This window comes from Lathyrus oleraceus, chromosome 5, assembly GCF_024323335.1.
Source record: "Lathyrus oleraceus cultivar Zhongwan6 chromosome 5, CAAS_Psat_ZW6_1.0, whole genome shotgun sequence".
Taxonomy (NCBI): Eukaryota; Viridiplantae; Streptophyta; class Magnoliopsida; order Fabales; family Fabaceae; genus Lathyrus; species Lathyrus oleraceus.
In genome coordinates this window covers 352,466,622-352,479,736 of record NC_066583.1, presented here as the reverse complement: position 1 = coordinate 352,479,736, position 13,115 = coordinate 352,466,622, and the positions used below count along the sequence as shown (strand labels likewise).

Genomic DNA, 13,115 nt, shown 5'->3' with positions numbered 1-13,115 from the left:
TATGCTTTCAAGCTTATGGTAAAAAAACAACTCAAATGGTCCACATTTTGTTCATTACTAGATAGATTTAAACTAGTAGGAAAAAAGTGGCATTTGTGAACAAATGTTGATAGAAAAGTTTGAATTGGATTAGGAGAAGAATGATGGATAACAAAAAAAATGCAACATTTGTTTGATTTGGTTAAGGTGTTACCTAGAAAATTGAAAAAACTAAAGGAGTGAAGAGAAAAAAACAAGGTCAATTTTCAATAAAGTGATGGACAGCAATAAAGGTGTTTTGTGAACCATGACATTTTAGTTTTCCTTTTTTAAGGAAACATTTTTGTTTGGTTGAAAATCTCATAGATCCTCTTATTTAGGAGTTTTAATTGTAAATTGTTTTAGATATACAATAGATTAACTCTATGATGACAAGAGTTCAAATGTAATGATTTGAATTGTAAGTATAATGATTTAACCTATGTGTAAAAAAATGATTTAATCTATGAGAACCCAATTTCAAATGTTAGTTGCAAGTTGGAATAATCCTTGATCAAAGTTTGTATACATTTCAACAGAATTGTAGATAAGTAGATCTCTATCCGTTGGATAAAGTAATTAAATTGATTCTATTTTTTTTTGTATTTTATTTTTTTTAAAGAAAATAATCTGAATTTACTCTTTCATAATTTATTAAATTTTCTTTATCATAATTTTTTTTATTTTTTAGTATAATTAAAATAAATTAAGTTATTAATTTTTATTAAATTTTTTCTTTTATTTTTATATTATACATTTTAATTTAGAGAAATTTCATTAAAATTGTACATTTTTGGTTTTTTTTTGTATATGCTTTAGAAAAGCATTTCGCTTATACACGACTTATGGTTGAGGGGTTATGTACATGTATGATTTCCTAACTCAAGTTATGTTGAGAAAAACGAGTTCGATCTGGACCCAATAGAGTTCGCCCTGACTGATGACCTGTCATAAAGAACAAGGTCGAGATAAAATAGTTGATGGACCAGGTTGATCATGTTAGCCAAGTCTAACACAAGGAAATACTCGATTGAGATATGATGGAGAACATATTTATGACTGATTGAAAATTGAAAATGTTATGGCCTAAGATTTGAGCAATTAAGCTTGATTCCCAATAACCATTAAGAGGTCAAACGAATCAGGGGCAATCACATTGAATTTATTCTTATGGATTTTACGTGTAGGACATGTCAGAATTGCTATAAAAAAGAGAAGAACGCAGTGAGAAAAGATATAAATAATTTATAAGAGCACTCAACTGCGACTTTACTAACCCTTGCTGGTAGAGTTATCATTAGTATACTTTTACTAGTATATTTGGAACCCATTGCGGGACCTGATAAAACTGACATGAGTCACACACACCCATTCCAACAGTGGTATGATCCCATCTCATGATGATAAGGGCTGCCACCATTAGCAAGAAAAACACTGATCCAACTGCCATAACGGAAATGTTAGCTGTTATAGATGAGTTGTGATGCTAGAAAAAATGGTTACATGAGAATGTCCATGACCTACAATAGAAGCAACACCTAGAGCCATAGTTCATCGAGGAAGACGAGTCCATGGATCCCTAACCACTTGCGACAAAATTTTGGGAAACTACGGTTATAGACAATTTCAAACCATCATCATTGTTGTCATTCGATGACAAGAGCGTTCCCCAGAAGCACATAATCTCCATCAACACCTATATGATTAACATTGGGATAGATGACTCACTTAATTGCAAATGGGTGGCCAAAATGTTCAAGGAGACCGCCCTCTAGTGGTTCATGAGCATTTTGAGGTTCTGTCCAGCTACTAGGACTTGACAAGAAAGATGGTCCATCATTTTTCGGCCAGCAAAGGCATAAAAGTTTCCGCTACTAGCCTATTAAATATTTTCCAAGAATATTTGAATCCTTGCGTGAATATTTGGCTAGATTTAATGAAGAAATCATCAAGGTCGTCAACCCAAACCAATAGATGTTCATTGGATCTTTCCTTAACAATCTCAAGGTCGGGAACTTCAACAAGTCCTTGGACTAGAAATGGGTAGCCTTGATGGAAGAGATCGTGGCAACAATAACATGTTATATCAAAGGAGAAGAAAATAATTATGAAAAAAGAACCCGAGATAGAAGAGAGAAAGATGGTGGAAAATATGAACCATCTAGCTAACGAAGGAATTAGAACACAATACCAGTTTGAGAAAAAATTGCATTCAAGCTCGCCCGAAGGCCATTAGAGCATTTCACCAAAGTGAACCCAAGGATGGAGCAGTGATGACTTCTCTATATGTGTTTTCTTTTCTCTATACACAAAAATAATACTCAGTTCAGCAAAAGTGTTGTGTGTAGAGAGTAGTGAATTAGCCGCCTCTTCATTCTTCCAAGTCCCCTTTATATATGCAATGAAAAGATCTGTTGGAGGATAAAATTGGAATACCAAAATACAATTGTAGTCTTGCATAACGGCATGCAAAGTGGGAGGAAAAATGGTACAATAATACATTCCTTAGCCCACAAAATCAGGGTAATGGAAGGAATATTTGATCTTATACTGTGTACTAATTTCCTTACGTAAAACCCTTTGATCTTATCTTCTAATCTTCAGAGGCTTCTGAATAAATGTTGTTAAAGCACGTTTAGAAGGATCAATAGTTTGGTTGAGAGAAATTCCAAAACATTGGTCTTCAGAGTCTTGACACAGTTCCTAAGAACCTGGTCTTTAGAGTCTTCAGAGCTTGGTCTTTAGAATCTTCAAAACTTGAGAATGTAGAATCTTGAGAGCTTGACAAATCTTCAGAGGCTCTTTTATCAAATTCACAGTCAGAATTATTAGAACAAACATTCACCAGAACCGTTGTCTAAGAGCATCCCAGAACTTAACATAATCTTGTAAAACACTTTTGTATCTCTTCAGAGTCAAAGTGTGTTGAGTCCAGAATCTGATGGCGTCAAACGCCACATCTTCAGAATCAAAACTTGTTAGCAAAAGCTACACACTAGACAAAACCATTAGGGTGGTGTCGTACCTCGGGAAATGAGAACACGGCCTAGCGAAGCGCAATCGCACGCTCGCAATGATGGACTGAACAGAGTCGCCACCGAACTTTATTTATTCCTAAAAAGGAAAGGGGAAATATCGATAAAACTCAAGAAAGAAACGACAATGGTTATGGTCGTCGCAACCAAATCGGGGTTTAGGAGTCGATTACGCAAGGGGAAGGTATTAGCACCCCTCACGTCCGTTGTACTCAACGGGAACCATTAGGTTAGTTGTGTGCGTCAGTGTTAGTTTGAAATGTTAGGCTTTAAGTTATTAGGTGGGAAAGAAAGAATAGAAGAGAGAAGAGATGTTTTTGGATTTTCAATGAAGGACTAAACCTAAGTTTTTTATTAGTGGGCCTGACAAGATTTACAAATCCTGCTTCTACGTATCTCAATAGAGAAGTCAAGGCTTATGTAGTTCTGGGTAGAAAAATGTTTGTTTGTTGGTCGATTTTAGCGAAAGCTACTTTGTGTCAAATCGACGAAAACATTGTTGGACTACCCAAAACAGGTGGAAAAACATTGTCTTGCATTGTTTTGAAACAAAGTACCTTTCGTTTGTGAAAAGGTTTAAGAGTCAATCGCACGACGGCGAGAAAAGGAATTGATTGGTTTGATGTGTTTTGAATAATGGCGAGAACTTGGATGAGCGAGATATCCATCTCGAATCCTAGTCTCAAGAGTGCGTGGTATCCACCACGTTCCATTTCCATCTTATTTACAAAAATGTTTAATAAGAATTAAATGTTTTGAATTTGATTGAGAAAGGGTTTGAAGAAACCGCATTGCCAATTTTGGACGATGGCGAGAGCTAAGATAGGCGAGGCATCCACCTCGAACCTTAATACCAGAAGTGCATGGTATCCACCACGTTCCATTTCCATCTTTATTGAAAAGTGTTTAAATAGGAATTAAGTATTTTGAGTTTTGTTGTGAAAATAACTTGACATTGGATCAAGCATTGATGGACTTTAAGAGAAATTTTTGAATGGCTGTTTGAGAGAAAACAGAATAGATAAATTTGGATGATGGCGAGAGCTAAGATAGGCGAGGCATCCACCTCGAATCTTAATCTCAGGAGTGCACGGTATCCACCATGTTCCACTTCCATCTTTATTGAAAAGGTCTTAAATATGAATTAATATTTTTTTGAGTTTTTATTATGAAAAATGGCTTGACGTTGGATCAAGTATTTGATGAAGGTTTGAAATGATTATCGGATGTTCGTTTTAATTCTTGTATTAACAGATGAATAAAGAATGAAAGAATAAATATTATACACTTTATGGGATAAGGGTACATTTTTTATGAATGGGGATGATTCATGGCAATCAAACAATAAGAATATATGCCTCAATCATCATACAAGTAGGCAACAGTTATCAATCAAATCAGATAAGTAAACAAGTATATAATCAAATCAAAGAATCAAAGAATGAAATAATGGAGCATTAAACAAGGCATGGGAAGTATGAACATGTTAAATAATCAAGCAATAGTAAGCATGGATGAAAGAAACAAGTATAACAGATAACAGATGAACCAGACAGATGAAAAGATGCACAAAAAGGGTCCACTGAAATGATTAAATCAAGAAATGAGGTAAGGATCAAATAAAATCAAGATAAAAGGCCTCTAATACATGGCCTATGAGATGAATAAGGGAGGATCAAAAGATCTCTTCAATTGTCATAAGCAATCCCTAAGTCAAACATCGATCATAAAGAAGTCAACTGAAAAATCGAGCCAACTTAATAAATATCAAATAAATAGCAAATTAATCAAGAAAATTATGAAAAATTAAACTAAGTAAGGTGGGGTCAGGACATCATCATCCCCAAAAAAGATTTTAAAAATAATTAAAATTGGTTCATAAATTAATTGAAATAAAACAAATGTCAAACCAAAAGTTAACCAACAAGACTAGGTTAAAAATAAATCAAGAATAAATAACAAATGTGAAATAAAAATCCAAGAAAAAGTCAGGTTGACCATGGGGCAATGGTCAACCTTCATCCCAAAAATCAGAAGCTAAAAATAATTTTAAGTTATAAAAATAAAATCAATAAAAAAAATGTATGCTAAAATGAACCACTTGGAATGAATAATTAAAATAAAATATCAATATTAAATAAATGCGAAAATAAAAATTAAATAAAATTAAATAAGGCATCAAGAAAAATGGAAAATATTTTTGGATAATTTTATGGACAAAGAAAATATTTTATATCAATAAAAATCAAAACAGAAAATAAATGTGAATTAAAAAAGAAAATGGAAATGGAAGTGTATTAGTGCTGATGGGCCAGGAAAGGGGGGTGTGGAAAACGAACAGTGGAAGGCCCACGACCCAAGTCGCCACTTAAACCAGGTGTGACACTTAAATAACATTTTAAAAATAACATGTGACATAACATCAATTGGTCAAGTTTACTTAAGTGACTAAAAGACAAAAAACAAATAGATGGCCAGGATTAAAACATATGCGACGAATCCGATGGTTCTCAAGATGACACGTGGTCGTCTTCTTCATTAAACCAAACCCTAGCCATGCCATGCAACAAAAATGCAGAAAATGCAGTGGTTTTCTTCAAACTTCAACACCAAAATGCGACCACCATAGTGCATAAAAACACACGAAATAAAGCCCAGATCTTAAGTATGAAATGTAAGGATTAACATGGTATCTTTGTTTAAGTGAAACAGTAGCTTAATCATGGAGAAAAGTTGTCAACAAGATGTCAATATGGACACGGATATGAGCAGAAAAGCCAACAACACAAATCAATAACATGAACATGGCCTCATACTGAGGACTTTAGAAGCAAGCATAAGCATGATTAGCATGGTAATGGAACAAGCATAATATTGAGCACAAATGTATCAACAACATAGCTATGGAAATGGTGCAGGGAAGTTAGTCCACTGCTTCTTGATTGTGGAGAGAATGGAAGAAGGTGATGTTACTCTTTTGGTGCTTCAAGACTTCAACTCAAGAACCTTGCTGAGAAATAAAGTCTGCTCTCCAATGAACTTGCCTTGCTTTGCTCGAAAATTCCAATGCCTTCCTTTCAGGTTTAGGGTTTATGGCTTAAATATGGTGGGTCTAATGCCTTAATGGGCCCTAAAATAATCTGATTGTCCATGAGCAAAACAATGCAAGTTGGGTGACATTTGGTGAGGTGTGGAAAGAGGGCACGTGAGAGTTGTTATTTTGGGCAAAACTTAAGTGAATGGAAATGTTGCTGCATGGTCAAATGAGGTAACAAAACATGGGTTGGGTTTGTGCAGCATAGCATGACTGGTTTGGCAAGCAAGGAAACATTTCAAAGTGGTGACTTTGTGGCCATATAACTTGATGATCAAATCACCAATTGATGAGATAATGCAAACAGTAGAAAGATATCATGGAGCTTGGCATGTTTCATGTTGAGCATGAGTGAAAATGATGAGTGGAAGAAGATGAAAAATGGCCCTCAAGATCGTGTCACACCATTGCAAAACTGGTTGGGCAAGTTTGGCACAAATTCTGCCTGGAAATTTCAAGTCATGGTGCCCACTTTAAGTGAATGTATCTCTCAAACCATGGATTCAAATGAGATGATTCCAAAGGGAGGTGAAAGAAGACATGGCAAGGTATAATTTTTGTGAAGAAAATAATTTCAAATGATACCTTGAAGTGCAAGAAAATTGGCCAAGAAGTTTTGACAAACTTGAAGATTTTTAGACTTAGAAATTTTTCTAAGTGTCCTAAAAATAAGCCTCACTTTGACCAAGCATAACTTTCTCAATTTTGATCCAAATGGAGAAAACTTTATATCTCTAGAAATATTGGAACAAGAGGAACAACTTTCATGTTGGAGAAATTTTAAAATGGAGCTTTTATCTTGATGGAAGATGGGCTTAAAGTGAGTGCAAAAATCATAAAAACTTGCCCTAAATGGAAAGTCAACCAATTCCAAATTAAGTAACTTTTCCAATTCCTGATTAAATGATGAATCCATGATCCAACCTTGATCAAATTTCACATGTAGGCTCCCCTAGGCATTAATTTTGAGATTCCACTCTCAAAAAGTCAGGAGTTGACTTTTCTGGCCCCACAATTGACTTTTCCCAAACCGTCTGATTCCCGATTCTAGTGATCAATTAAAGCACTTCTGACTCAAATAAAAAGCTGATTTTTTGTATGTAGACCCTTGTGGACATATGGAAGGCCATGGAAAAGAGTTTCACCCAAAAAATCAGAAATAAACTGATTTTATACCAAACCCTAATTTTAGGGCAAAATTGACCGGGAACTGATTGCACTGCTTGCCAATGGATCTTTCTGAGATGATTGTGAGTCTTCCTAGGCCAAGATGTCTCTCCAATCATGACATGGATAAGCTCCTCTACTTCCAACCAAACATTGCCTGTTGCAGGTAGCCATGAAACTCTAATTTCCTGATTACCAACGACGCGGAATGTGCCTATGTATCTAAATATGTTAACAGCAGAACTTCGCCTTGAATGCACAAAATACAACAAGGTGCAACAATAACAGAAGAGGAGGCCACTTGATGTTCACGAAAACAAAACGGGGGACCATGTTAGAGGAAACAAAATCGTGAGGAACAAAGAAAATGAATGAAATAATGATATGAATATCAGGGTCAAAATCGGGGTGTGACAGGTGGAAAATTATTCTCTAAGAAATAATGTATTGTTATCATCAAAACTAAAGGTCAGATGCATAATCAAATCTTGTTCTTACAGAAAGCACTTGCCTAATGAGTTATGAGGGAGGCTGTGTCAACTACCAGATACATCCTAAATAGATGTCCGACTAAAAATCTAGAAGGAATCACATCAGAAGAATGTTGGTATGGTGTCGAGCCTAACTTAAGTCATATGAAGGTGTTTAGATCCATAGTGCATAGATAAATGCTTGATCAATTGAGAAGAAAACTTGATAGCAAGTCAAGCTAGATGATCCTAATAGAATATCACTCAACTAGTGGATACAAATTGTTCGGCCTAGTGAATATGCAAGTTGTGATCAATAATGTAATCATAGATCAACTTAAGGAATGAGATTAGAATAAAAACATCAATAAGGATTCAGTGAGAATTCTATGTGATGAACCAGTTAGTGAAGCTGACAGAGGAGTTAAACAAGAGGAAGTCATAGGTCAAGAAGGTTTAAATAGACCTTAATGAACAAGAAACATGCATGTAAGGTTGTAGGAATGTGTGATTACATTGGTCGACGATGAAGGTGAACTTGTACACTATGTTTTCTATGCAAATATTGAGCCAAGCAATGTAACTGAGGCAATAAAGGATTCAAAGTGGATGCAAGCAATGAAGGAGGAACTGATGTGCGTAGAAGTTAACAATACCTGATCACTAGTCGAATTTCCACAAGACAAGAAAACAATTGATGTGAAGTGGGTTTACAAAGTAAATTTGAATCAAAAGGAGAAGTAACTAGACATAAAGCAAGACTTGTAGCCAAAGTTTTTATTTAGAGAGAAGGAATCGACTTTGATGAATTTTTTTACCAGTTGCTAGGATTGAAATAATCAGGTTGATTGTTGGTCTAGGAAACATAGACAACTAATATATGTGTCAGATGGATGTTAAATATGTATTCTTGAATGACCCCTTAGACGAAGACGTTTATGTTTCTCAATCAACCGGGTTTGTGAAACAAGGCCAAGAAAGTAAGGTATACAGGCTGCATAAAGCACTGTATAAACTAAAGCAAGCTCCAAGAGCCTGAAATAAGAAGATACATGACTTTATAAGAGAGAAATAATTTGTAAAGTGAATAATTGAGCATGGAATATTTCTTGTACCATGTCTTTATGTAAACAACCTGTTGATAATGGGTAGTTGCAAGAAGGAGATCAAAGACTTCAAAGGTGATTTAGGCAAAGAGTTTGAAATGTCTGAACTGGGCAATATTTCACGCCTCATTGCTATAGAATTCTACAAGAGTAGTAGATGCATAATGATGCATCAAAGAAGATATGCAAGTGAGATACTCAAAATATTTGAGATGGAGGATTGCAATGCAACTTCGACACCTGTTGAACCAAGACAACAACTAATTAAGAACTCAGATGAAGATGATGTTAATCCAACTCAGTACAAAAGACTCATTAAATCACTAAGATACATTTGTCACACAAGGATTAATCTAGCATACAATGTAGGTATGGTAAGTAGATTCATGCAGAAGTCAAAGGTATCACACTTAGCAACCACAAAGAAGATACTAAGGTATCTCAAAGGAACTCTCGACTATGAGATTTTGTTTTTGGCAGAAGATGAAGGAGAATAATGTAAACTAGTGGGTCACGTTGACTCAAGTTGGTGTGGTGATGCTAAGGATAGAAAATCCACAATTGGTTATGTGTTTATGCTAGGTGATGCACCATTTGCTTGAAGTTCAAGAAAGGAATCAGTAGTAGTGTTTTCATCATGTGAGACTGAGTACATAGTTGTCTCTCACTGTGCATGTCAAGCAACATGGATGGTGAATTTGATCGAAGAAACTACATGGAAGAATAATGGAGCAATGATCATGAAGATCAACATCATGTCTATTAATCTGGAGAAGAATCTGATAGCACATAGAAGAAGAAAACACATCAAGATGAGATTTCATTATCTTCGAGAGCAAGTAGCAAATGAGAAGCTGAAATTGTAACACTGTAGAATTGAAAATCAGATTGTAGACATCATGACGAAGGTTGTGCATGTCAAAATTTTCAAAAGATTAAGAACAATAATTAATGTAGACAACTTAGACACAACGATTTAGGTGGTATGTTAAATATGTAATCCTTTGTGTTAAACATAATTGTAAGTTCGACAGAGTCAAAGTAGTGTGTGTTCGGCATAGTCGAAGTAGTATGCGTTCGACAGGGTCAAAGAGTTTGTATTAACTACAACTTGTTGAAGTTTATGTTAGTTAGTTACTTTGAGAATTACTTGGTGGACAAGTAATCTCATTATAAAATTGGGAGGTACCCTACTTGTGTAATGTGTCGAATAAGATAAATTCATTACGAATACGCAGAGAAAAACTCTGCAAAATTTTATCCATCTTATTCCCTACTCTCCCAAAATCATAATTTCTCTTTTCTTCCCAATTTACTTTCACATATTTCTTTTCTTCTCAAATCATTATGCACAAAAATATATCTTGAAATCAAAGAGTGATTGAATCACTTGAGTGAAGAGTTTGAAACGAGATGAGTGATCAATCAAAAAGATTAATTCTCATTCAATCAAGATTAATTCAAATTATCTTCAAGAAATAAGTTAATTCCAATTGTCACTTACAACCCATATTAACGAATCTAAAAAAACACAAATTATCGCAAACTTGAAATGTAAACCGTTCCCTATCCTCTCCCTTTTTATTTTATTTTTGACACTTCCTTCGTTGTTTTTGTATTTGAGTTAATATATTATCTATCAAATACTAGTATATATAGTTGCGTTTTGTATGATTTTATATATAGATAATATTACATGTTTTAATTTATCTTTATACATTTTCAAAACAAATCTGTGTACATTAAAAACAATCTGGCTATCTAGGTTTATTTGAATTTAAATTACCTGATCAATTAAAATTTGCTTAATTATATTTATTTAATTATATTCTTGTAACGTCTCCATCATCTCTCTATATTATTTAAAATCCTTACAAACCGGAATTATATGTGTATGTCTAAACAAAATAAAAGATGAAAAATTGTATACCCTTTAATGATTTTGAATATATAATAATGACTCACAATGGAAACTTAAATCATATTTATCTTATTCCCCATTAATTGGTTCATTATGATAGTTAAGAAATATTATAACAAATAACAAAATATTTAACAAAAATTCAAACTGAATTGAGAATTAAAATATGGTTTTAATGAAATAATACAAGGATTAATACTATCTCATTGATTCCTCCTAGCTCACTAAATTTTGTCAAAGAGGAAGATCAACAGTTACAATATAATATTTCATTTCTATCCATTAGATCATAGTGCATAATCAATGGCTACTAATACATATATCTAATTACAAGGCCTTGTAATTATAAGCTTGTTATGTCCATAAGAAAATTTCATGAAAAAAATTGGATCACATTTTGGTGTTGGTGATGACACAAAAATGAGCAACCACTCTTCTATAGCCCCTCCTTTGACTGCCATTGATAGATTCTTATGGGGTCAACGCAGCCATATCCCTCAAAACATTGATGATGAAAATTTTTGTAGCTTTGGTGCTTCAGCATATAGTTATATATGGCCTAATAACAATATCATGACTCAAGAAGCTAGCTTTGTTGATGAAGATGTGATGAATTGGACACATTCATTGTGTGTGGAGAAAGAAGATGTGATCAATGGATTAGGAAAGGGTACATCAAAAGTGGTGGCAAAAAGACCTAAGAAAGTTTCTTCTATTTCTCTGATCAAAGGACAGTGGAGTGATGAAGAAGACAGGTTTAGTAATTAAATCAAATGATTTTTTTCATCTATTTGTTTATGTTTTATTTATGCTTTTTAATGATATATATTTTGACTAAATTTTAAGGTGTTTTTTTTCTGATGTAAAAAACAAAGGAAATTGTTGACATTGGTGAAGCATTATGGTGTAAGAAAATGGTCTCAAATAGCTGAGAAGATGAAAGGAAGAGTTGGAAAGCAATGTAGAGAGAGATGGCAGAATCATCTTAGACCTAATATTAAAGTATGTCATTTCTTTAATCATCTCAACATTTACTTATTAGGGTTTCCCTCCAAAACAGAAATAACCTTGACAATTTTACCTCCATTTTTCTCATATTACTTATTAGGGTTTCACTCCAAAAAATTTGAACTTTGTGATCTTATTACTAATTCACTCCAAACTTTTCGAACACGTTGCAGAAAGATAGTTGGAGCGAGGAAGAAGAGAAGATACTAGTAGAAAGTCATGGCAAGATGGGAAACCGTTGGGCTGAGATAGCGAAGAAAATTCCGGGAAGAACCGAGAATGCTATCAAGAATCATTGGAATGCAACTAAGAGGAGACAAAATTCAAAGAGAAAGAACAAAAGGCCTCAAACCAAAGATGGTAAACCACAATCTTCTATTCTTCAAGACTATATCAAAACCTTGACTCAAAAACCATCCATGTCAACAATCTCTGATGACCCTTCCATTGACGAATCCCGCCTTGTTTTTTCTAACATGTTTCATGAAAATTCATCGTCACCACTCATAACTGAATCTTATGATGATGAACTTCTCTTCATGCAACAGCTTTTCAAGGTGAATAATACTGTTGAGCCTGTATTTAACCAATACTATAAGAACCAATCTGCCAAAAATCAGATTCTCTCTGATGTTTCACCTAACAACATGTATCCTTACCTTTCTCCAATGCTGAATGGAATTCAAAACGAGAATAATATGGAGTTACAGTTTGGAAACATGAATCTTTCAGATGGAATGTTGGAGTTGGTTTCTTCTGCTCAGTTTTTCTAAAATGATGAATCCATCATTTGGATGCTTATTTCTTCCACGTTATGCTTCCACTATAGCATGCTAGTATGCATTTTCATGTTAATTTGGATTGTTTAGTTTTTCATTTTTAGTGTTCTTTTCATCTTTCAATAAACTATGCTTCCACTACGGTATGGCATATGTATTTGAGCTTAATTTGATAGGATTTGTCACAAGATTTTCAATTTGTGTTCATGATTTAATGTTTTGTTGTGGTCTGCAATTACAATTGCGATTATGCATCATGAAACAAAAGGTAGTAGAAGATATGTTTTGTTGTTATTACTACTCAATTACATTGCTGTGATTTAATGTTATTTAATTTCATTTATTTTCTTTTCTGTAACATCTTTTTGGCTTCTGAACTTTCGAATGCTTGAAATCATAGTAAGAATTAATTATATAGGTCAAAGTTTACATTGATTTTCGATAATGTATGCATTGAAATTTTATCTTTGTAGTTATAATGGGAAAGCAAAATGAAATTAAAGAGAAAGCAACATAT

General features: G+C 33.9%; 1 protein-coding gene across 1 annotated transcript; it reads left to right on the top strand.

Moving 5' to 3' along the window:
* The first annotated feature begins 11,231 nt into the window (after positions 1–11,231).
* Positions 11,232–12,592, top strand: LOC127080629 (transcription factor MYB119). The gene is made up of 3 exons (XM_051020942.1): positions 11,232–11,566; positions 11,687–11,813; positions 11,993–12,592. Exons 1-3 carry the CDS (start codon positions 11,232–11,234, stop codon positions 12,590–12,592), a joined length of 1,062 nt encoding a protein of 353 aa, XP_050876899.1.
* Positions 12,593–13,115: the final 523 nt, after the last annotated feature.